At 41.2% G+C, this 24,914-nt stretch overlaps 1 protein-coding gene across 2 annotated transcripts in view; it reads left to right on the top strand.

Moving 5' to 3' along the window:
• The window catches only part of si:zfos-1056e6.1 (uncharacterized protein LOC107988029 homolog), a 49,422-nt gene that overhangs the window by 19,221 nt on the left and 5,287 nt on the right, over positions 1-24,914 (top strand). For both annotated transcript variants that reach the window (XR_007933571.1, XM_051919418.1), the window contains exons 4-8: positions 5,078-5,142; positions 19,172-19,209; positions 21,519-21,598; positions 22,776-22,838; positions 24,588-24,638. Coding sequence is in view for 1 of the 2 variants with exons in the window: in XM_051919418.1 (XP_051775378.1) it covers positions 5,078-5,142; positions 19,172-19,209; positions 21,519-21,598; positions 22,776-22,838; positions 24,588-24,638 (297 nt within the window). In the remaining variant the exon portion in view is untranslated. The remainder of the gene's footprint in view (positions 1-5,077; positions 5,143-19,171; positions 19,210-21,518; positions 21,599-22,775; positions 22,839-24,587; positions 24,639-24,914) is intronic.

The raw sequence follows: 24,914 nt of genomic DNA on the forward strand, positions 1-24,914 counted from the left end.
TGCGACTTCTCTCATTACGCTAAGAATCATAGTTTGCTTGCAGGAGACAGAGACAGAGGCTATGGGCCGATAGGTGAGGGAAGCGTGACATCAGGAGTGGGGAGCCAGTCTCCCTCTGCGTTTTGGAGTGCACCTTGCCTGTGCTGAGCTAGCGATACCTGTTTGTTTATTGGTTTTTAAAGTTTGTCCTGTTTCACTACTATGCGAGCAGAGCCATGGGGGACGGCTAGTTTTATTATAATACAACATTGACTCTCAGTGGATTTAATTTGGCCTTTTTGACACTGATCAGCAGAAAAAGACTTTTTAATGTCAAATTGAAAACAGATCTCTGCAAATTGCTCTAAATAAATTACAAATGTAAAACACAAAAGAAATATTTAGTAGTCGTGTGTGCACAGATCTCTCTTTCTCTCTCTTAGCTCTGCACGTCTCCACACTGCCATTTTCCCCATTCACCTTTGGTAAGCTGCTCAGGCTCTGTCAGGCTTCATGAGGATTGTGAGTGAACAGCCTTTGTCAAGTCCAGCCACAGATTTTCCATCGGATTAAGATCTGAACTCTGACTTGGCCTCTCCAGACATTCACGTTGTTGTTATGAAGCCATTCCTCTGTCGTTTTGACTTCATGATTTGGCTTGCTCTCTTGCCGGTCTTCTAATAAGGTGCGGGTTCCTTTGCTGACTGCATCCGGTGTTCCTCCAGGATTTCCATGCTCCCCTCTCCTCACAGGTGGCGCAGTGGTAGTGCTGCTGCTTTGCAGTAAGGAGACTGTGGAAGATTGTGGGTTTGCTTCCCGGTTCCTCCCTGTGTGGATTGTGCTTTGAGTACTGAGAAAAGCGCTATATAAATATATTTACAGACCTAATCTGAATGAAAGATTTTTTTACAGGTAGTGACTCATGTATGACTGACAAGTTTTAAAATTTCTGTGATGTTAGCACAAAGTGTGAGGCTTTCCTTCATTGGGAATTTGTAAATGATCTTTTTAAACAAATGTGTGTGTCTGGTGGAAAAGTGAATATTGTCTGTCAATTGTCAGTCAAACATACTCCAATTCAAAGCTGCCTGCACAAGGGAGAATCAGACACGAGACAGGTTTGAATTGGCAAAAAGTGGGACTGACAATGGAGTGACAATATCCACTTTACCACCAGAGGCAGACATTTGTTTACCGTCTGGTCATGAGGTCCAATGTCCAACCTGGCAAGTGAGATGATTATTTACACAGCATGGATTCGTGGGCTGTAGGTAATAAACTGAAATTGAAACAGAAGTGATTGATAGTTTAGTTGAATGTGAGATGAGGTGGGCTTCACTGTCACACAGCTCCAGAGACATGACATCTACTGTATGTGGGGTTTGTATATACTCCCTATGTCTGTGTTTTTTACTTTCTCGTATAGGGAAAGTATTGGAATTGTCCAAAGCTTTAATGTCGAGATTTTGATGAATCTCAATGTTTTAGACCTCCCTGAGTCTGAAAATACCATTTTTGGAATTATGTCTGTGTGTGTTTGTGTGTGTGAACACGATAACTTGAGTGCGCTTTCTCTAAGGTCAACCAAATTTTGCATTCAAATATTAGGTACAAAACAGATTTCTATTAACTTTTGAGCGTTTTCCGCTAACCAGAAGTGGTACTTTACCTTTTATTCATGCACCTGTAGAGTCTGATTTATTCAACTTTACTTTTATAATAATGTTCAATATATTATTCATTTGATTTGATTTGTTGTTGATGGTTCGTTAATGTACATAATATAAAAATATAATCATTGTCTTGCAGTGTACTCCTTAAATATCCATCCTCATATCTGAGTATCTGCGGTGGGTTGGCACCCTGCCCAGGATTGGTTCCCTGCCTTGTGCCCTGTGTTGGCTGGGATTGGCTCCAGCAGACCCCTGTGACCCTGTGTTCGGATTCAGCGGGTTGGATAATGGATGGATGGATGGATATCTGAGTATATGAGAAAGTCCAGGGAAGACCACTCTTGATTTTTTAGTATATAATAATGTGAAAGCACCTACTATGATCGCCATATCTGTCTGTCTGTCCATATGAAACTACTTCTCCCCCTTTATGGGCTGATTTTGTTGGAATTTGGTCTCTTTATTATCTATTGATGTTTGCTGGGAAATGTAAATTTTTGAAATTTGAAATTCCTTTGAAAAGCATTGTCGGATTTGAAAACTCCTCTATTTTAAAACAGAGAAGCATTCAGCTATGGATTACTTTATTTGCGTTGAGAGAGGCCACTTCAGTATGTAGATGTTCCTCCTGATGGCACACTTATCCTGCTGCCTGACGTAAGTGACCCATTAAAGTAAAACAGAAGAAAATAACGGAAGGTCATGAAAGTGCCACTCTTTAGGCATAGTGTAAACAAATATGTCCTTGGCATTTGCAGTCGGCTACACTCAAACAACTTCATGGCTAAATGATCTGCACTTTAGAATCATTCAAGATTTCTTCACTTTAATTTATCAGCATAACTCCATAGGTCTCATTTATAATGCTTTGCGTGGAGTCGAGCGTGAAAGTATGCATCAGCCAAAACACAGAAAAATTCATGTCATATGGAATGACATGATTGCTGTGACAATGAAGAGTATAGGCCAGGGTTGTCTGACTCCGGTCCTGGATGGTCGCAGTAGCTTCAGGTTTTCATTCTAACCATCTTCTTACTTAGCGAGCCGTTTTTGCTGCTGATTCACTTGTTTTGCCTTTGTTTTAATTGATGTTACTCTGACCACTTAGTTGTTTCATTTTCCTTAATAATAATGAGACACACAACAAGCTGCCACATGACCAGCTAATCTGAAAATAAAGAAAGGTGAAGGTCTCGGTCATGTTGGTCTGCTCAGGTCACCAAACATCTTGACGGTGGTCTTAGAAAAAGCAGAAAATCAGCAGTCTGCTGTGGCAGAATGAGAGCAGCAACAAGTCCTGATATTCAATAACGACTTTAATTAATAGCAAAAATTGGCTTCTCATTAAGAAACTGGTTGGAGTGAAATTGGCTGGAGTTTGACGTTCCAGTTTAGCTGGTCATCTGTTGGCTCGTTTCACATCTCATTTCTGTTTGGCTGCCATTTAATGAAGAAAAGAATCAATTCAGAGGACTGAATCCTTAAAAACAGGGCTATGAAAATGAAGGGAAAAGAAGTTAATGAGCAGCAAAAACTGATTAGGAAAAGAAGAGGGTTTGAATGAAAACCTGCAGCCACTGCGGCCCACCAGGACCGGAGTTGGACACCCCTGGTATAGGCCATATAAAAAAAAACTGAGGGTTCAGCCTTACTAACAAGTTAGTCATCACATTTGGCCTCATCAGCAAGTTATCTGCTAAGACCCCCTTGCCTCAGAATAACTGAATCATGAATTGACCCAAGCCACTGAGCCGTGGCATTTGTTAGTCTCATCTTGGCCTCACAGACAACTTGCATGTTAATGGAACGTCAGTACTTACGATTAACAAAAGCAGCTTCATTCTTACCAGGTGTCCTTTCTGCAAAATGACTGCAGCCAACTGCCCTGATTACTTTAATAATAATAACTCTTTACATTTATAGAATGATTTTCTCAGTACTCAAAGCGCTTAAGTGAGTGGGGAGCCACTTCATCCACCACTTGGATGATGCAACGGTAGCCATTATTGTGCCATTGTGCTCACCACACATGCTGTCAGTGGTGAAGTGATGAGAGACAGAGCCAATTAGAGACAGGGCGTGATTTGGGGACCAGAATGAAGAGACTTTGATGGGTAAGACTATGTACTTCCGGTGTCTCAAAAATTGTGATCCAGTCTTCCAGGTGAGACTGGAGCCCGACAAAGTAGGGCTTGCTGATCCAATTTCCAGCGTGCCCTGTGGGAATCAGTGGGGATACCACAACCCAGGGGGGCTGCCACCTAGCGTTCTGCAGGAGACAATGTCTTGCACAAGCTGTCTCCCCTTGTCTTTTGTGGACGCTGAAGTCGAGAACAACAGAAGGCGGACACCAATTAAAAATAAAAAGCAATTTCTTTATTCTTGGTGGCAGAGGCTGCAGCACGTTACAGCTCAGTTTGTCACAGGCGGCCTAGCCTGCTAGCAGGAAGTCTATCTTCCTTTATACTCAAGTTCGTTGACAAGAAGAAAAAAAGAAAAGCGGCAGTTCATTTTGAGGTCACATAGAGTTTGCAAGTAGCTTAAGATGACACATTAGATCAATACAGGAGAAGTACACAGGTAGTCTTTAGATAAGAGGAACTGTCTGCATATCCAAAATTCCAGGTTCCCTATTCAACTTAGGCTATGCAGTTCAGCCATGACTAGTTTTACAGAGACAGCCCTTTGCAAATCGTGTACTTCCCTATTCTTCTGCACCATCAGGGTTACAACACTTCAACGGCTATGTGGCAGTTACAATTTAAGAATCTTTTTTCAGCTTATAAAAGGATTAATGTTATACTGTCGGTTAATGCACAGCCCATTATAATTGATTATACAATATCAAAAGCTACCTTAAAAGTTAGTTTAGTACATTTGTCTTACAAGAATATACTCTTACAGCTTAGTGTCTGTATTGGGTTACAATTTGTTTGGTTAGCTTAACACATCTTTATTTATTGCATAAGTGACACACTTCTTATAGTTCTGTTAGTACCATACTTTTGTTATTTTGGAAAGGCTGAAGCATCTTAATTCTAAATATTCTTTCTCACCTTCCACGTGAGATGGGCATCCTAGCTGGGTAAGGTCCCCAGTACCACCCCGGCTGGGGTGCCAGTCCTCCCATATATCATGTTGGCTCAGTGCTCCGTATAGTCAACATTAATGAGTGCAAGCACGTTACAAGAGACTTAAACTACTAACAAGGCAAGTGCAATGCTCTTATAATAAAAAGGAGGCAGCATGGCCATGCTGTGTACCCTCAGGCATCTTAGGCAATACAAAATCATGTCACGTTAGGTAATAAACACCTGATCCTTCCATGCCTCCCAAGCTTGCCAACTTGGCGTTTCCTTTTAGGTATATGGGGACTATGTCATGTGTTCTAGCCAGTAATAATTTTATTTTCCTATTCCTTTTAGATGCGCAACATGAATGGATCCTTGATACCAATAAACAGTGACTTAACAGAAAACAGCAAGCACAAGTGAGTCCTGCACTCGGCCTTCTGGTTTCCCTGAGCCCGGCTTCACACACCTTGAATGCTTTCCGCCTTGTATCCATAGGGGGACTGGGTATTGTATTTTGTGTGTAGAAATTAAAAACATTAGGGGGACACAGTTGGATCTTAAAGCTTCTTTTGTCAATGTCTGTGCCTGAAAAGTTCACTCTGATTAATGGTGCCTAACACTTTAACAGGGGTCTTTATCCTGTCTAAACATCTCAACCACAGAAAGCTGCCTTGGGCAGAATTTGGGCAGTCGTGCTCCTTTGTTTTGTTGTGAGATCTCAGTTTATATGGACATCCTATCCTGTTCAGGGTCGGTTTTATCTTTGCACCCAATGCTGCCCTTCATCCTGAATAGCATACGGAGTTGGATGGATAGACGAACGGATGTTTCTCTTTGTATATACAATAACTTTAAAATGCCAGGCATGGGCTGCTGCTTCTTTTAAGGACAATGACAGGTTAATTGTTGACATATCCTTAGATAGTTGTCCATATAGAGCCGTCCAGACTAAGGCTGTCAGATTGTTATCTAATGAGCTTCAAAAGCATTTTAAAGTGGTCGTCACTAAATCCCAGGGTCCAGCTTCCTGCTCAGTTACAGTTAAGGGGGACAGTTTACCCCTTCTTTCTGTGTTTCTGTGGGTTTCTTTAGATCAGGGGTACTGGAAGTCGATCCTGGGGGACCCCCTGTGGCTGCAGGTTTTTGTTCCAACCGCTTAAGTTTTTAAGTGGACTCCTGGGCTAATAAAGTGAACTGATATTTCCTAGATTCTGTGTTTTGGGAACAATATAGAAATTAGAAAACTAAAGTTGTTTAAAAATGTACTAAGCAGTTATATGGGAACTAGTCATTTAGCCCGTTACAATAACGGGCACTAGAACAGTAGTGCATAAACATTAGTAGGAACAGTCTATATTAAATCGCAAGGGACTTTGCCCTCATTCTTTTTGTTGGTCGTATTTTTCTTTGTCTTTCAGCCTTTCTTTTGTTGATGTTTACTTGCTGAGCTGACCGTTCTTTGTGGGCTGCCGCCGTGTATTGTGTGTCTTTAATTTTCTGTGACAGTAATACTGTCTTGTACGTCCGCTGGCTTGTACGTCCGTAATATACCTTTAATTTTCTCTGGCGGTAATACAGGCGTGCGCGTTGGTAATATGCCTTTAATCTCCTCTGACAGTAATACTGGCTTGTATGTGGCTGTAATATGCGTCACTGTATTGTGTACCTTTAATTTCCTCTCGCAGTAATACTGGTTTGTATTTCTGTAAAACGCCTCTAACTTTCTCTGACAGTAATATCGCACATCGCACCGTGCCCCGCGCATGCGCACTTCACCAGAAGACACACACACACGGACACCTGGACGCACACAGGGATTTTTTTAAAGAGGATAATGTATTTTTTTAACAATATTTTCATCTTGATTTTCATTCTATTTTTTGTTCATTATTTTCTAATTAGTGGGTCTAACGCTAAAGTAGTTGCAGCCTTTGATTACTCCGTGTTGTTTGTCTGGCTTCCGTTTTTAATTGTCATTATTAAGATAAAATGAAGGGAGCAAACTGCACAGAGAAAGGGCAAAATAGAATGAAATCAACAAAAGGGAGTTAAGCATTTAAATCTCTACAATTTTATTTAGTCACATATAACCACAAAAATTGTGGTTAACAAAAAATAGATTTTTTGCTTTTTAGTGTATTTAGAACTAAAGTAAATAAAATCGTTTTACTTAAAAGAACATTTATATATTTTTATTTTTTACATCTTAGTTTTTGAGTATTTTGCAAACGATTTTTGTTTAATCATTTTTCTTGAACAGGAAGCTTCTTTAAAAGTATTACATAATATATATCTTCTTTGCAGAATTATTTGAATACTAAAAAGAATGATATTTCTGTTGAGGTTCTTATGGGATCAGCGCTCAGTCACTGCAAAAAAAAAATATCGACGACAGAACGGCAAGCTTACCCCAATACTTCTTCACCGTGATCATCAAGTCTACCCCTTCGCCAGAGTAAATGAGTAGAGTCGGCCCGCGTATTTACCAACTGCACCCACTGCAAGAGGCAAGTGGCTGGCGTCTGTCACTCCTATGCTCCTATACAGTGGTGTGAAAAACTATTTGCCCCCTTCCTGATTTCTTATTCTTTTGCATGTTTGTCACACAAAATGTTTCTGATCATCAAACACATTTAACCATTAGTCAAATATAACACAAGTAAACACAAAATGCAGTTTGTAAATGGTGGTTTTTATTATTTAGGGAGAAAAAAAAATCCAAACCTACATGGCCCTGTGTGAAAACGTAATTGCCCCCTGAACCTAATAACTGGTTGGGCCACCCTTAGCAGCAATAACTGCAGTCAAGCGTTTGCGATAACTTGCAATGAGTCTTTTACAGCGCTCTGGAGGAATTTTGGCCCACTCATCTTTGCAAAATTGTTGTAATTCAGCTTTATTTGAGGGTTTTCTAGCATGAACCGCCTTTTTAAGGTCATGCCATAGCATCTCAATTGGATTCAGGTCAGGACTTTGACTAGGCCACTCCAAAGTCTTCATTTTGTTTTTCTTCAGCCATTCAGAGGTGGATTTGCTGGTGTGTTTTGGGTCATTGTCCTGTTGCAGCACCCAAGATCGCTTCAGCTTGAGTTGACGAACAGATGGCCGGACATTCTCCTTCAGGATTTTTTGGTAGACAGTAGAATTCATGGTTCCATCTATCACAGCAAGCCTTCCAGGTCCTGAAGCAGCAAAACAACCCCAGACCATCACACTACCACCACCATATTTTACTGTTGGTATGATGTTCTTTTTCTGAAATGCTGTATTCCTTTTACGCCAGATGTAACGGGACATTTGCCTTCCAAAAAGTTCAACTTTTGACTCATCAGTCCACAAGGTATTTTCCCAAAAGTCTTGGCAATCATTGAGATGTTTCTTAGCAAAATTGAGATGAGCCCTAAAGTTCTTTTTGCTTAACAGTGGTTTGCGTCTTGGAAATCTGCCATGCAGGCCGTTTTTGCCCAGTCTCTTTCTTATGGTGGAGTCGTGAACACTGACCTTAATTGAGGCAAGTGAGGCCTGCAGTTCTTTAGACGTTGTCCTGGGGTCTTTTGTGACCTCTCGGATGAGTCGTCTCTGCGCTCTTGGGGTAATTTTGGTCGGCCGGCCACTCCTGGGAAGGTTCACCACTGTTCCATGTTTTTGCCATTTGTGGATAATGGCTCTCACTGTGGTTCGCTGGAGTCCCAAAGCTTTAGAAATGGCTTTATAACCTTTACCAGACTGATAGATCTCAATTACTTCTGTTCTCATTTGTTCCTGAATTTCTTTGGATCTTGGCATGATGTCTAGCTTTTGAGGTGCTTTTGGTCTACTTCTCTGTGTCAGGCAGCTCCTATTTAAGTGATTTCTTGATTGAAACAGGTGTGGCAGTAATCAGGCCTGGGGGTGGCTACGGAAATTGAACTCAGGTGTGATACACCACAGTTAGGTTATTTTTTAACAAGGGGGCAATTACTTTTTCACACAGGGCCATGTAGGTTTGGATTTTTTTTCTCCCTAAATAATAAAAACCATCATTTAAAAACTGCATTTTGTGTTTACTTGTGTTATATTTGACTAATGGTTAAATGTGTTTGATGATCAGAAACATTTTGTTTGACAAACATGCAAAAGAATAAGAAATCAGGAAGGGGGCAAATAGTTTTTCACACAACTGTATCTGTCTATAGTCTCTCTCCGTCATTGCTGTGTGTACGTTAACTGGAATCACATAACCATTGATTACACTGAAATGTGTTATGTAATTGCATTGGTTTTGATGGATTATTGTATTGTCATCGATACTGAATACGTATGCAAAATGTGAAGAAATTCGCTTCGCCAAAAGTGGGTTTAAAATCAGTTGCAAGATTTGACCCACACAAACAAATGGACAGAGGAGTCAAGTTCAATAAATTTGTTTCATAAAAGTAGTTGGGGTATCAACCACAGCCCTGGTGAATATTAGAATGGTCCCATAATAAAACAGAATGTGCTACTGGTTCCCTTGTGGGCCTTCCCTGCTTTAATAGCCCAGGCTCTTAGGGCAACTGGACCACCATTGCTGACTCCCCAAAGACTTGGCCATTCTGGAAAGCCTCCACCCTGGTGTGGCATGTAAACTTTGTCTCTTGCATAAGGGAACAATTACTTCATGGCCTTTCGTTTCAACAAATATCAAGTATAATTATATGATAGTGTGACATGAGTGTTGCCTCTTCTGATTTAATGTGATGCATTTATGTAACGCAACATATAAGAAAATAACCCTCTTTGGATTTAGTTAACAAGTACGGCTACATTCCTTGTATTTGTTTTTCTACCTTTTCTTTCAAATGAATGATAATTCCTACTTGTTGGTTCACTAGTGTCACATTTTTTTGACAAATGCCTAGCCTTTTAGTTGCCCAGCCTGCAATTCAGTATGTAATTGTGCAGAAATGATTAGTTTACTGGAAGTGAGTCACGTTCATTCATATACTTTGGAGCCTGGGAAGTTGACTCTCCATGCCTGTTGAAGCCAGGTGGGCTTCACTCTTCTCTGTTCTCATTGGGAACAGAGACATACTGCGTAGCACTTGAGCAGCTTTTGGTTCTCTTGGCAAGACTTATGTCATCTGCTGTTTGGAAAACCGTGACTTGTGGACCTGTGTGCAGCACATGATTAAGTTTTGACTAATGGCTTAACTAGCTGGACTGTGCACATGTCTAAGGCACCTGTAAGAAAACTCTATAAATCAAGAAAGGAAAAGTTTCTAATTATCAAAATGTCTAGTATAAAAAACAGTAAAAAAAAAAATAAAATAAATTAAAGTAATATTTGATGTGACCACCTCTTGCATTTCAGATTGTCTCAGTTCTCTCAGGTCCATTGTCTGTCCCCCGCCTCTTGATCCACATGCCCCAGTTCCTCTGTAGACTGCTACCTTGTTTGATCCTGTTGCTCCTGAAAGTTTTCATGATGTTGAGATCAGTGATCTGTGGAGGTCACACTACCATCAGTTGCGGAGCTCCTTGTTGGATTTTTGCTTGTTATACAGTAGTTCTTTATGGCTTCTCCAGTGTTTGAAGTTGGGACTGATCAGACGCTGCCTTCCTGATGGGGTTGGGTGTTGAATGATAATCTGCTTGGACATCTCAGCACTGAGAATGCTGTTCATTCTGGCCGCATCATTAACTCCATGTGCCCCAAACCTTCAGAAAACCTTCACTGTTGGTCACAGACACTTATCCCTGTTGAGTTCTCTAGCTGTTCTACGAGCAAACTGTCACCTATTTGAGCCAAGCCTTTCTAATTTGTGGAGGTGTCAAGAGGAGACCATTTAGTCCATCAGGCTCGTTTGTTTAGCTAATAGCTACACTGTCTCATTTCCTCATCTAGATCCTTCTTAAAAGTTGTCAAGGTTTCTGCTTTAACTCCACGTCTTGGTAGTTTGTTTCTGATTCTGTTGTGTAAAAAACAAAGTGCCGTCTGACTTCAGTCCTAAATGCTTTTCCCTTTAGTTTCCACTGGTGTATGTGATTTGCCATTAAGTTGAAAGAATTCTGCTGGATCTACTGTGCCTTTGAGGATTTTGAAGACATTGATAAGGGCCCTACGCAGTCTCCTCTGCTCGTAGCTAGACAGGTTTAATTCTCAGAGTCTGTCACACTAGGACGTGTCCTTAAGTCCTGGGAGGCACCTGATTGCTCTCCTGTGCACAGCTTCAAGTGTTGCTCTGTCTTTTGTTGTGGTGTGATGAACGGAACTACATACTGTATTCCAGATTTGGTCTCACTAGTGCATTTTATATATATATATATATATATATATATATATATATATATATATATATATATATATATATATATATATACAGTGGAACCTCGAGTAACTTGGTACGAGTGTTTTGCAAGACGAGCTGAATTTTTTAATAAATTTTGACTTGATAAACGAGCAAGGTCTTGCAGTACGAGTAGTATGTATACATTTTGTCTGCTGAACGTCATGTAATCACAACTGAGCTGATGGTTCTTCTCTCTCTCTCTCGCTGTGGGATTGTGGGCAATCGTCTCCTATTCTCCGTCTGAGTCGGTGTGCCTCACTCATATAGCTGACATCCGTACGAGCGTATACTGTTTACTACAGCATTGTGACTGTGTGTGTGTGTGTGTGTGCTGTGACGTGCAAGTCCCCATCTTGCACCCCAAAACACGAAGCTGAGTCTCAGTACTTTAGCAACAGCAGCTTTATTCAGCTTGAAACAGCAACAGCGCGGTTATTTATTGTAGCGGGATCTACCACTCTCCTATACACAGACACAGTAGTCAGGCAGGATCGTGACCAAGTAGTACTGTGCCCTGCGCATTTATAATGTTCCTTGTATCACCCATCGACGGAAGGCGCTTATAGCATGTCCGCGATCTTTTCAGATTCACTTTTACGGCGAACTGCTACAGCGCTGGAAGACTGCGATTGCTTTGGGACGCTCTTCCGCGTGTCGTCCCGTTGGGTGGAATCCCACAAGAGTTTAGAAACTCATTCACACCAGCCATGATTCTTTTCAAAGGTAAAGTGCAGGTTAATTTGTTTTATGTATTTTTACTTTATATTTTGTATTAATCATTTTTATATTAATAGTTTTGGGTTGTGGAACGAATCATCTGAGTTTCAATTATTTTTTATGAGGAAATTGACTTTGATATACGAGTGCTTTGGACTGCAAGCACGTTTCCGAAACAAATTATGCTCGCAAACAGAAGTTCCACTATATATATATATATAGAGAGAGAGTGAGAGTATATATAATACACTCTATTGCCAAAAGTATTGGGACCCCCCTCCAAATCATTGAATTCAGGTGTTCCAATCACTTCCATGGCCACAGGTGTATAACATCAAGCACATTGGCAGCAGTCTGACTTCTACAAACATTTGTGACAGAATGGGTCGCCCTCAGGAGCTCAGTGAATTCAAGCGTGGTACCGTGATAGGATGTGCAATAAGTCCATTCATGAAATATCCTCGTTACTAAATATTCCACGGTCAACTGTTAGTGTGTTAATGTGAATTTCCCCTTGAGATTAATAAAGTATCTATCTATCTATCTATCTATCTATCTATCTATCTATCTATCTATCTATCTATCTATCTATCTATCTATCTATCTATCTATCTATCTATCTATCTATCTATCTATCTATCTATCTATCTATCTATCTATCTATCTATCTAGTGGTATTAGAACAAAGTGGAAGCGATTGGAAACAAAAGCAACTCAGCCACAAAGTGGTAGGCCACACAAAATCACAGAGTGGGGACAGCACATGCTGAGGTGTGCAGAAATCGCCACCTTTCTGCAGAGTCAATAGCTACAGACCTCCAAAAAGCTCAAGAACAGTGCAGCGTAGAGAAAGACTTTCATGGAATGGGTTTCCATGGCCGAGCAGCTGCAGCCAAGCCTTACATCACCAAGTGCAATGCAAAGCGTCTAAGCCCACCGCCACTGGACTCAAGAGCAGTGGAAATGTGTCCCCTGGAGTGGCAATTCTGGCAATCCGATGGACGAGTCTGGGTTTGGTGGTTGCCAGGAAAACGGTACTCACCTGACTGCATTGTGTAAAGTGTAAAGTTTGGTGGAGGGGGGATTATGGTGTGGGGTTGGGCTTGGTCCCTTAGTTCCAGTGAAAGGAACTCTTAATGCTTCAAAGGCATTTTGGACAATTTCAAACTCCCAACTTTGTGGGAACAGTTTGGGGATGGCAACATGACTACGCAGGCACCAGTGCACAAAGCAGGGTCTATAAAGAAATGGAGGAGTGAATTTGGTGTGGAAGAACTTGACTGGCCTGCCCAGAGCCAACCCGATAGAACACCTTTGAGCGGAGATTGTGAGCCAGGCCTTCTCATCCAACATCAGTGCCTGACCTCACCAATGCTCTCCTGGTCACACATTCCCATAAACACACTCCTACACCTTGTGGAAAGCCGTCCCAGAAGAGCTGAAGCTGTTAGAGCTCCTTATTAAAGCCTATGTATTAAGAATGGGACGTCATTAAAGTTCATGTGTGTGTAAAGGCAGGTTTCCCAATACTTTTTGCAATAGAGTGTGTGTATATATATATATATATATATATATAATATATAATATAATTTTTTTTTCTTTGCCAATCTGTCATTAAGCTGTGACTGGTGAAGCACCCAGGCGACAGTGAAACACTTTTTATAGGCACTGAGTCTTCTGGCTTTGTTTTAAGTTTGGCTTTTTGGCAGCAACTCTTCCAGAAGTCCACATCTGATAAGACTTCTCCAGACTGTAGAGGGGGTGCCCTTAGGTTTCCAGGGGTCCCTATGAGTTCAGAGCCGATATTAGTGCTGGTGGACTGATGTCAGTATGGCTTACCTTTTGTCTGTTACACTCATAACTGTTGTTCTGGTCCTCCACCTTTGCCATTTCCTTGTGTGTCTTCCGAAGAGCTTGGACAGCACATTTTTGAAACTCCTGCCCCCTTGGGAAGGACTCTGCTGATTCAGGGTGACCACCCTATTGCTGTTCTGTAAGATGTGATCATTTGACGGTTAAACTTGTTCATGTCGCCCAGTTTTCGTTCTTCTCCACCCGTTTCTGTGTCAGCTTGTCAGTTTGTTTCAATACACTCCTGCTGTCATGGATCATTAGCACCTCATTGTTCTCTTTGTTTAGTTTTGCACTGGGCTACAAACCTACTACACCTTCTACTTTTTATCTGAAAATTGCTCAATTAGGTAATGTGTTATTTTCTTTACTGAAATACAAAACACATATGAGTAGTATTTAATTTTTGGGAAATGACTGTTTGGAAATCTGAAACTTGCCCTTTCTACTGATACACTTATGCAAAAAACAAAAAAACATCTTAAGACAAAATGTATATAAAAAGTGTAGGGCGTGTTCAACTTTGGCACAGTAGCGCACTTGAACGTATACACATACGTTCTCAAACTCGCTTGAACCAGTTCAGGTTCACAGGGGGCTAATTAAACTTACTTGCCAGATACATGTACAGGAAGAAAATGCCAGTAACCAGCGAAAAAAACCTGCGTTGATGTGAAGAAATGTGCAGACCCTACATAGACAGAGACCACTTGAGATACAGACTATATTGGTCTCCTGAGTTCTGATAACCACGGTGCCACCACACCATCTTGATGGTTTAATCATGACGATCCAAAAGATCCAAAAGCTGGGGTCGACTCTTTGAAGCCGTCACTCACAGATGACGTTTAAGCTAAGAGCCTTTCATAAACCACCTAATGAAGACAGAAGGAGGGCCATGATCCTCTAACAAGCTGACCATTTTAAGTTTAATCATCCTTCTTAGCTTTGTTGAACCTATGGTGCCCTCTAGTCTCAAATGCCAGCCTCCCAAAGCAGGCCTTACTCTTCTAAGGTAACAATATTAGGCAGAAGCTCTTCAGATATCCACAAGCTCTCCTGTCCTTTCTTATAAAGCCAATTTCTTTATCTTTGTAATATTGGGCACAGTGCAGAAAACTGTTATGGATGGGGTTCCAGTCCATCATTAGCACAATCAAATATACCAATGATATGACTCTTGCTCATCCATTGTTCATCAATGCTGCCAATTGACCTAACCTACACATCTGGGAGGAAAAGCAGAGTAATGGAGACCGGCACAAGACCTACATTATCTATTCCAACATTTTCCTTGCCTACTAAGATTTTCCATCATTCCAAATCGTGTCACATGGGGAGAAGAATCTTTGGGAAGGATCCTTGTATTTGAAATCCAATGACAAGAAATGGACAAACTTGAGGGGCCATGACTCATGCTTGGAGTCCTGTGGCAGCCATTCTACCTGACAGCAACTGTGAATCTTCAAATGATGTGTTGGTCCATCTTAAGACTAACTTGGTGGTGGCTGACGAGTAGGAGGGAGAGTCGATGGTGATGACGATTTTTTTCTCTCAGGTATTTCTTTTCTTTTTTTTATTAGATTCCACAGAAAGTAATTATACCGTGACATCAGAGTTCCTCCCAACACCAATCCTGTATTGCAAAGGCCAAAAAAATAATAAAACAAAATCATGAATCATTCCGCCTCCTCTGCTTCCACACCCCTGCCTAGCACTCAGGCATTTTCCAGTTATAGAATATTTTCTTGTCTTTCATACTTTTGCATATTCTCGGTGGGAGAGCTTGCTTTGCAATTATGTAACAGTCCAGCGCACGTCATATCGCCAATGGTTCACAATTGTTTGTTTCTTATAAAGAGTTTTGCCATAATTATAATAATAACTCCTTGTGAGGTAGTAGCCCAGTTGTTTGTGCTGTTGCCTTGTAGCAGTGCCCACCTGGATTTCATATCTGGCCCGGTCCCTGTCTGTGTGGACTTTTTCCTGCTTTCCTTGAGCCCCGCATGCCTTTCTTCTGGATACTTGTGGTTTAATTTCTGTAATAGAGACGCACATGTTAGCTTGTCTGACGTCTCCTTAGTGGTTCTGTGTGAATGAGCAGGTAACACTTTAGTTTATGTAATGCAAAAATGAACTCATATACTGTTAATGCAACAAGATGTTAACAAAGGCTTTTCTTGCTCTTAATAACACTTACAAAGTGATAATTCATGTTCTTGGAAAAAAAACAACAGCTGAAGGTACTGTATTGGAGCTCTGGGAGCAATAGGGGCGTTTGTCCCATAAATGAAGAAAATCCTAATTTAAAAACTGCATTGTGTGTTCACTCAGGTTACTTTTCTTAAATGTAGCATGTTGTCTGCGGCCATTCATTGTGTAAAATAGCAACAACAACAACATTTAGTTCTGTAGCACATTTTCATACAAATGGTGGATCTCAAAGTGCTTTATATGATTTAGAAAGAAAAGTTTATGTGAAACAAAAATAAGATTACGCAATACAAAGAATAAAGGAAGGTCAGACAGCCGGGAGAACAGAAAACACAAACAAAACAAAAAAACTCCAGATGGGCCAGAGAAAAAAAGACAAAATCTGCAGGGGTTCCAAGGCCAAGAGACCACCTGGCCAGCCCCCATGGGGCATTCTACAGGGTGAGCTAAAAAGGATTCCAGATAAAATAAATGTCATTACGACACAAGAAGGGGTATACTGAATAGATTTTTTTTCACTGTGTTTAAAAAATGGCCATCATCAGCGATACACACATTTCAAGGGGAATAGCGGCGATTTTGTGGTGAACAGAATCCCCGAGGGCTTCAAGGTTTGGAGATCAGTGTGTGCATACCTTCATCTTGAGAGAGCCCCCCACAGAACGAGATCAGGCGAACATGAAGGCGACCCGACATCACCGCGCAGGGAGATTAGCTTCCCTGGAAATATCTCCCGCAGAACTTGCATGGATCTCCATGCCATATGGGCTGTTGCTTCATCTTGTGACATCCACTACATCCATTTCTTCCAGTTCTCAAGCATTTCAATGTAACATTCTGAAGTGACGGTGACCATTGCTCTTCCCTCCTCAAAAAAGTAAGGACCTACAGTGCCAAATTCTGCAACTGTGCACCAAACTGTAACCTGCTCACTGTGCGGGGGTCTCTGATGAAGTTCACGAGGGTTGGGTTCAGCCGAATAACGAAAGTTTTACTTAATTACGCAACCATTCAAATGGAAATGTGCCTCGTGGCCGCACATGATGAAGGCATCTTGATGAGCGGTTTACAGAATGTTGGCGCACAACTCTTTACGGCTCTCCCAGTCTCTCTCAGTGAGTTCCTGCACTATCATCATTTTGTATGGATGGAAATGAAGGTCTTCGTGCAAAATCAAAGACGTGTTGGAAATGCCTGAGGCAGAAGGGCGCTGAATGTCTAGGAGACTGCAGAATGGATGCCCTTACAGCTTGGATGTTTTCAGGCATTCGTAAAGTTTTCTCATCAATGTTGTACCCGTCTGTCTAAATTTAGCCACCGGCTGAAGAATTGTTTTCCGATTTGGGACGTCACCGTTAGGAAGAAGTGTGTTCAGAAGGCGTGTTACGTAGCAATGATGGATTTGTTGTTTTTGAAGAACGCGTCGACAGTGAAAGCAGGGTGCGCACTGGACCAAGGCATGTTACCAAATGAAAACTATCAGGGATCACCTATCAAAGGACCTCCCACCCCTGCCCACTCGGCTGCCCCTACCTTGCGAAATAACCTTGACAAACATAGTACCTCATTTTGGATCACCCTGTACCTAACATAAATGATCTAAATCAGTCCTCATGGCTACTTAAGGCTACATGTTAAAGAATTTGATGATGATGGTCACGAGGATCTCTGGGGTCCCCCAGTCCATCAATGCCTTGATCAGGTGGTGGTGGTGCAGATCACTATCATAGAAAAAAACGGAAAAAACAACAACAGAGAATAGTAGGGGTTAGTATGGATTGTGAAGCCTTGCTGAAAGTGATAATTCAATGCACATTGAGCTTAATGGGGTTACACCAAAATGAAGCTATGACAAAAACGGTGTTAACATAACAGGTTTTCAGCTCCACCGTATTAGCCTGGTGAGTTTCTATCGGTCAGCTATTCCAGATTTTAGGTGCATAAAAGCAGAAGGCTGCCTCACCACTTCTTTTAAGTTAGCTCTTGGAATTCTAAGCAGATGCTCATTTTAAGGTCTGAGGTTACGATTTGGAGTGTAAGGTGACAGGCATTCCAATATATTGTACTGAACAAGGTTATTTAAGGCTTTGTAAACCATTAGCAGTATTTTAAAACTTTAGAATATCCATAATTAGGAAAAGAATACTTTTTCACATCCCTTTCTTTGCCTATGCCATGTTATTACCCAAGCCTTCTAGCAACCCATCCAAGGCTGAAGGCTCTCTCTGTCCGAGTTTTGGAGACATGCCGCTTTGACAAGTCCTTCCATCTTGCTTTTCTGAGGCAAGGTTGTGTTCACCCTGCGAAGGACTGGCATCCAGTGTGAGTCAATTGATGCCAGAACAGCCTGAGCTGGCAACTCTCTATGTAGACAACCACTAGGTGCCCAGAAAGTCCACTTTGGCAGGGGCCAAAGCCTGAAAGGGTTTGCAAGAAACCTGCACCTTGAGAGAAGGTCCTGCAATTAGCCCATGCAGAAAGCCAAAGCTACACAAGAATGACTTCAAAACATCAAAGCGAATGTCCTGGAGTGGCCGAGTCAGAGTCCACGTCTCAATTTAATTGAGAATTTGTGGCTGGACTTGACGATGGCTCTTCATATACGATCACCGTGACACCTGACAGAGCAAATGAAGAGAGAGAGATCTGGGCACACAGACTGACCACTGTCATGGCTGACATCTACCAAATACTGACTTGAAGGGGGTGAATACTTACTTGATTAATAATTTGGTGTTTTAATTTTGTAATTAATTTAGAATACTTTGCAGAGATCTTTTTTCACTTTGACATTGCAGAGTATTGTACTGATGATCAGTCGAGAAGGCCAAATTAAATCTGCTTTGGTTTAATTATGTACACGTTGTCAAAACACAAAGAAGGTAGAAAAAGGTCTGGGGAACCGCCCCCTATATTGTATACTTTACAATACAATAAAATTCACAATTTCAATAAATGGCTCCAGAGTAACGTCTGGTTCCGTGTCCAAAAAAGGGGACAACTAAAGAGGAAAATTGTTTGTCTTTTATAGTAGCCAGGAAGGAAGAGGTGAGGTCCAGTAATTGAGGCCAGAAGTGACCTCGGTAGGAGGTGTGGTTAGCAAAGGGAAACAGGAAGTGGACCCTAATGCTGGTTTCTCTTCGGGAGATCTGTAGGAGAGGGAGAGGAAAGTTTCGTGCACTTCGTAAAAACCTGCTCTTGTTTTGCGCCCTTAGCCCACCTCCCAAGCGCACGTGTGTGACAGCGTATAACCATAAATATGTCACGACTTACTGACACTTCACCCTCAGAAAGTGATTACTTCTTTTTCAAGCACAGTTTCATTTACATTATGTCTTTAATTATTTTTTAGGCCTTACATCTTGGAGGTGGTGAACATTTTCCAACATGGTAAGTCAGAAGCAGATACTGCTACGAGAAGCTCACCTCTTGGATGCTGTCTGCTATTTGAATGGAGTGGTTGATGGCTGTCAGGGTGACCGATTGTGTTTAAACAGAGACGGGTTTCGGGTCCCCATGAATGAAATGTTTCCACTAACACCAGGAGCCAGAATATGGATAGTGGCCTGCTCCATTTGTTTTTACTTTAAACTGTTAAGGATCTCATAAGTGATGAATGATGAGGTGTTTGTTTGTTTAATACTGTCCAGTGGGTTTTTTTTAACACCGTACAGGTTGCCCATTTTGATGTTCATGTATACGTGGTGCCACATCACTATTCTTTGGTCTTTTGAGTCACATTTCGCTCTGTCAGTACATGCTCACACCTTGTCTGCAGTCCAGGGACATGCGGTGAGGTTCATGGCTAGTGACTCCTTCAGAGTGACACTTACAAATATGAAACCAAAAGAGTCGTTTATTCACCTGGCAGCCAGCATGCCCATTGACAACTGGTTGTGTTTCATATCTCATCAGCATTCTTTACACACACATTGGAAAGCTTCATATTTGGTGACTAAAGAACGTTACATTTATAGCAGCGAGAGAGAGTGTTCTAAATTTGCCGCTGCAATTCCACAATTCACACTCATTCAATACAAATGAAAGTATAGAGTGGTGTACAAAAAAATGGATTTCAATTTTGACCTTCATTGAAATATTTAATTGTTTTTAAAGCTTTTAATTCTGATGCTTTAATCAATTTTAATACAGACTGTTGAACAAAAGGATAACAAGAAGAACAAAAGAATATTTTATTTAAGGTCAAAATTTAGTTTTTAAATATTGGATTGTTTTCTTCTTGGTCTGATCCCATGTTTTATAAAATTGAAAACCATTTATTGTCTTACCTTTAATTGTAAATGAAGTCCATGTGCCTATCCTTCTCCACGAAAATCTCCGTCACTTTCTTGTGAAAGTCCCTCCTTGTTTTCCTTTAGTTTTAAAAATCTTAATCTTCCATTTTGGTAGTCAGTCCGAACAAAATATAACAATAAACGGACAGCTGCAGTGCCCTTGACTTTCTGATATAGCAAACTTATTGGCGCCTCTGCCTAGAAGAACAGCAGCAAGGAGCACCTGTTGGGCTCACATGTGCCCCCTTCAGGGCGGCACGGTACTGTCTGCCTCACCGTGTGCCTTTTCACTGCAGTTTTATGTTTGAACAGCAAGACGAAATATGTCACACACATTCGTTAAAGATTTTAGCCAGGCTGTGGAAAGTCAGGGTGTATAATAAACGTATCTGCACACATTATATTGGTGACATACAGAGAGACAGCGACAGGCACGTGCCAATTACAGGCATCAACCCCGTGTGTGAGGGAGAGCGCAGTCCGAGGTGAGGTGAGGCTCGGTGTTTCCGCACTTTGCGTTTCTCCTGTGTATTTGATCAGGAAATGCGCAAATTCAGCGATTTGACTATAAAAATGATCAAAATTATTGGAATCATACAGAAAACAAATTTATAGCACAGACCGGTGGACAAATTTATTTTATGTTATCATTATTAGTTGTTTTACTTTTCATGATGACAGGTGAGGCTCTACCTCAACTGCCTCCCCTGACCGCACGTCCCTGCTGCAGTCCACTGTACGTGTCCCTCCAGGTCATACAAAGCAGGTTTAATTCAAACTACCAATGTATACAGTAGGACATCCTCCTCCCTCCAACGAAACCTCTTTCTTCCATTCAGGTAAAGCTACATCCAACCTCCTGCCTCTTTCAAAATGGCATCTGTCCTTCAGTAAAAACTCCTTCTCCATTCTGCTGTCCCACAAAGTGTCGTGCTCCTCCCTGCCACTGACCTCCCCCAAAGTCTCTCTCCTCCCTCCTACCTGAAAAAACAAACAAAAAACGAGAGCAACGCAAGTTGGGCACTTCAGAAGGGGGTGTGGTATCTGTCAATCATTTTTACACGGCCAGAAAATATTCACTCATTTTGGATGAGTGCAATTGGCAATATTTTAGACAGCCAATTTCACTCATCCAAAATGAAACTGATTTTTCTTTGAAACTCCTCCACGCTGGAGCTTCACTTATGGCTTTAAGCTTATATAACGTTATTTTTAATCTTCATTTTTATAATCTTTCATATCTGTTTGTCAATTACATAGTGCCTTTCATACCATTATATAGTGCCTGTCATATTTATCTCTTTGTGTGTCTGTTTTGCTGTTTGTCTGAGTTTCTTATGTAGCGCCTTTCACATCCCCCCTCTGTCCCTTTGTCTTATATAGCCCCTCTCTCTGTGTTTTTAGTTGTCCCCAGGTCTCGCACAGTTGCTATCACGGTTATTAATAAAAGCATGAAGAACAGACTGCAGAACATCACAAGGAGGGTAAGTCAGAAAATGTGAATTATTTTCCATTTTTTATTTTTTTTTCCTCCTGATCCCTTGCAGTCTTGTTAAATGTAATATCTAATGCATTGTAGTAATTGTTTTGATTAATAGTATTTGATTTATGTAAAACTATGGAATTGGAACACTGATTAACTGTTAGGAGGGAAGCAGAAAATGAAGTGTTTTTTAATACAATTTGTGTTCATTCACTTTTTAAAGGCCCTAGGGATTTCAGTGATACATTTTGATTTTTAAAGTTCTTTGTATTAACGCTACTGTAATAAACAGGCAGAGGAGGAAGTCGAACTGTGAAAAAAATACCCAGAAGCTGTTTATAAGTAGATTTGTACACAAGTGACAGAAACAGTTTGTCTCTTTATGACTAATTGCTGATATTTGATCTCCGTGTCACACGTTGTCAGGTTAATTGCAGTTCAAACACGTCTGACAGATTCCTCCTGCAGCGCTCACGCTTAACCTGACGGACTCATTTGTTTTTTTTGTCACAGTAATGCCGGGAGCTCATCACACAGTTAGCGAGTGTTGCCTTCTCATCCGTTTGTTTGCTTCTCCTCTAACAAAGTGCAGATGTGAAAATGAAGATGATTATGTGTTGCCTTTTTATGGTGTCCTTCAATATAATTTGGCCCAGAGCCCTGTAGAGATTGCCAAAGATAAAACATCACACAGATTATCAGCTGTGATGGGTACTGTATGTGGAACGCACATCGCTAACACTGGCGCAGGGTAAGTGCAAAACATCAGAACATAACAATCCAAAAGAGGCAAAGGCAAGAGCGGAGAATATTGAGAGGTTCCCAGTGACATCTTCTGCCTCCCATCTTCCTGTTCAGCTTTAGCACAATCCCAAAAAAGTCACCAGTCAGCTACTTAGAGGTTCAGGCGGTGAAGGAAGGCTTGAAGAGGCAGCCGGATCTGATTTTATCTTCTCTGATCACTTGCACTTTGTGTTCACCCTATTAAGTTTTATTTTTCAAAAACAATCAGTTATAAAAATAATTCCAAGTTTTTTTTTACTGCCAGTTTCTGTAGTCTTCTTCACTTAGCAAGACTTTTTCAAATGAGCCTTGTTCATTATAGTTGTATTTTATCATTAGGAAATGCCACCCGTAAGTAAAATGTTCTGCTCACTCTTGACTGTTTCTGTCTTTAGATCGAAAGACTGGAAGAGCTTGTGCCTGAAATAAAGCTGAGACACCAAGAGAAAATCAATCAGGTACAGTTTCCCAAAGCAAGATTAACTCAAAATTAAAGTTTAGGGACATGAAACCTAACAGATGTGCCACCTGTAGGAGGCAAGAGCCACACCAAGATGGCACAGAAATTGAAAAAGGGTCAGCAAGGGACTACAAGGGACAGAGAATTATCTCACCATGGGCACCCCAGGTCATTTCTGGAGAGGCTGCAGTTGTACTCTGGCCCCAGCACAAAAGGGGGTACACATTTAACAGCAAAGGGAATTGCTCCCCATTATCTATGAATGTGTCCATCCTACATCTGTCATCCTCAATCTAAGATGTGCCATTTTGCACCCGGTGGTCATAGGCCCTCTGTTACAAAAGCTGACAAATCAATAATCAGGAGCGAAGCAAGGGGAACCAGACAGGTGGTTGAGTTTTAGTTCTCCTTATAAACTGCAGCTCCTTCTTGACTTGTCTTCTGCCTTTGATACTGTAAACCATTAGATCCTCCTTGATGCCCTCTCTACCACAATGACTGCTCTCAGATGCTCTGAGACTTTCCTTTCAGGCAGATCTTGTCAGGTGTCAAAGTCACAGAAGGTAAAGATGGGGGTACCCCGGGGGTCAGGGCTGGGCCCTCTCCTATTCTCCTTGTACGCCCCCTCCCTAGTCCCTAGGAGTGAATATATCATCAGCATAGCAGCGATATGAGAAGCCATGGGACTTGATGAGACGATCTAGATAGATAGATAGATACTTTATCTATCTATCTATCTATCTATCTATCTATCTATCTATCTATCTATCTATCTATCTATCTATCTATCTATCTATCTATCTATCTATCTATCTATCTATCTATCTATCTATCTATCTATCTATCTATCTATCTAGATCGTCTCATCAAGTCCCATGGCTTCTCATATCGCTGCTATGCTGATGATATATTCACTCCTAGGGACAACATGGTCTCAGCTAGAATATTAGCAATGTTTCAGTGACATCTCAGCTTGGATGAAGGAACACCATCTCCAATTCAACCTCTTGAAAGTTTTGTCTCATTACCATTAACACCTGTCAAGTTATAACCTTTGGAGTAGACATCAATGACACGCCTACTTTTGCTGATCACACTACAACTGTCTTCCATTCCTGAAACCTCACTCTGTATAACAACCACCAAGATTAGAACATATCTGACATCAAGTTCAGGTCACCTACAAGACAGTCAGTGGATCAGCACCTATTTACTGTATGTGGAAGCCATCGTTATTCCTGTGCTTCTTTCTGACCATTCTGGTCCGTTAATGTGCAGCATCTGGCAATACCACCTCTGTGTGGCATCTAACTTTAATCCAAACTCTTCATGTGTTGCCCCTTACTGGTGGAATGAGCTTCCCACCTTCATCTGAACAGCTGACTCCCTCATTGTGTTTATCTCGTCTTTTGTGAATACCTCCCTAATTTATATTGGTTTTGATGCCGTGGTCTTCTGTAGTTAAGGTAAGGTTAACTAGTCTTGGGATTGACTTGGTTTAATGGTTGGTTACGTTTTGGTCAAGTCTTGTAACACTCGTTGTAAAACAGACCAAAACTGGTGATGACCTCATCTGTAAGTTGCTTTGGATAAAAGTGTCTGCTAAATGAATAAAAGTAAATGTGTGAGAAAACATTGGGAGGATGTGACTGACGTGTAATGGAGCTTATGAGAGATGTGTTAGTGAAGGAAATGAGCAGAGCACGAGGATCCAAATTCTAATCGGTAATTTCTCTGGTCTTTGTAGGAGATGGAGTTCCTGAGGCAGAAGCTTGTATTTCTGAACCAGAGAATGCAGGTGAGGGATTGTGCACTTTTGTCATGCTCTCTAATGTCCACTTGAAAAGAATATGTAACTCTTTGTCTTCTGCTTATATCAACTGAATTGTTTTTCATGTAAAGTCCTGTTAATAGTGAAAACGCGCTGTCAAGAAATGCCTGGCAATCAGCTGTAGATACAGGTAGCTGTGACTGTGCAAGTAGGAATCAAGGCTGTCAGGTGATTGCAGAACAGTTCAGAAAATCAGCTGAAGTCTTCTGTTGTTCTGCAGTCATTCATCCATCCATTTTCTGA

This window comes from Erpetoichthys calabaricus, chromosome 15, assembly GCF_900747795.2.
Source record: "Erpetoichthys calabaricus chromosome 15, fErpCal1.3, whole genome shotgun sequence".
NCBI classification, from domain to species: domain Eukaryota; kingdom Metazoa; phylum Chordata; class Cladistia; order Polypteriformes; family Polypteridae; genus Erpetoichthys; species Erpetoichthys calabaricus.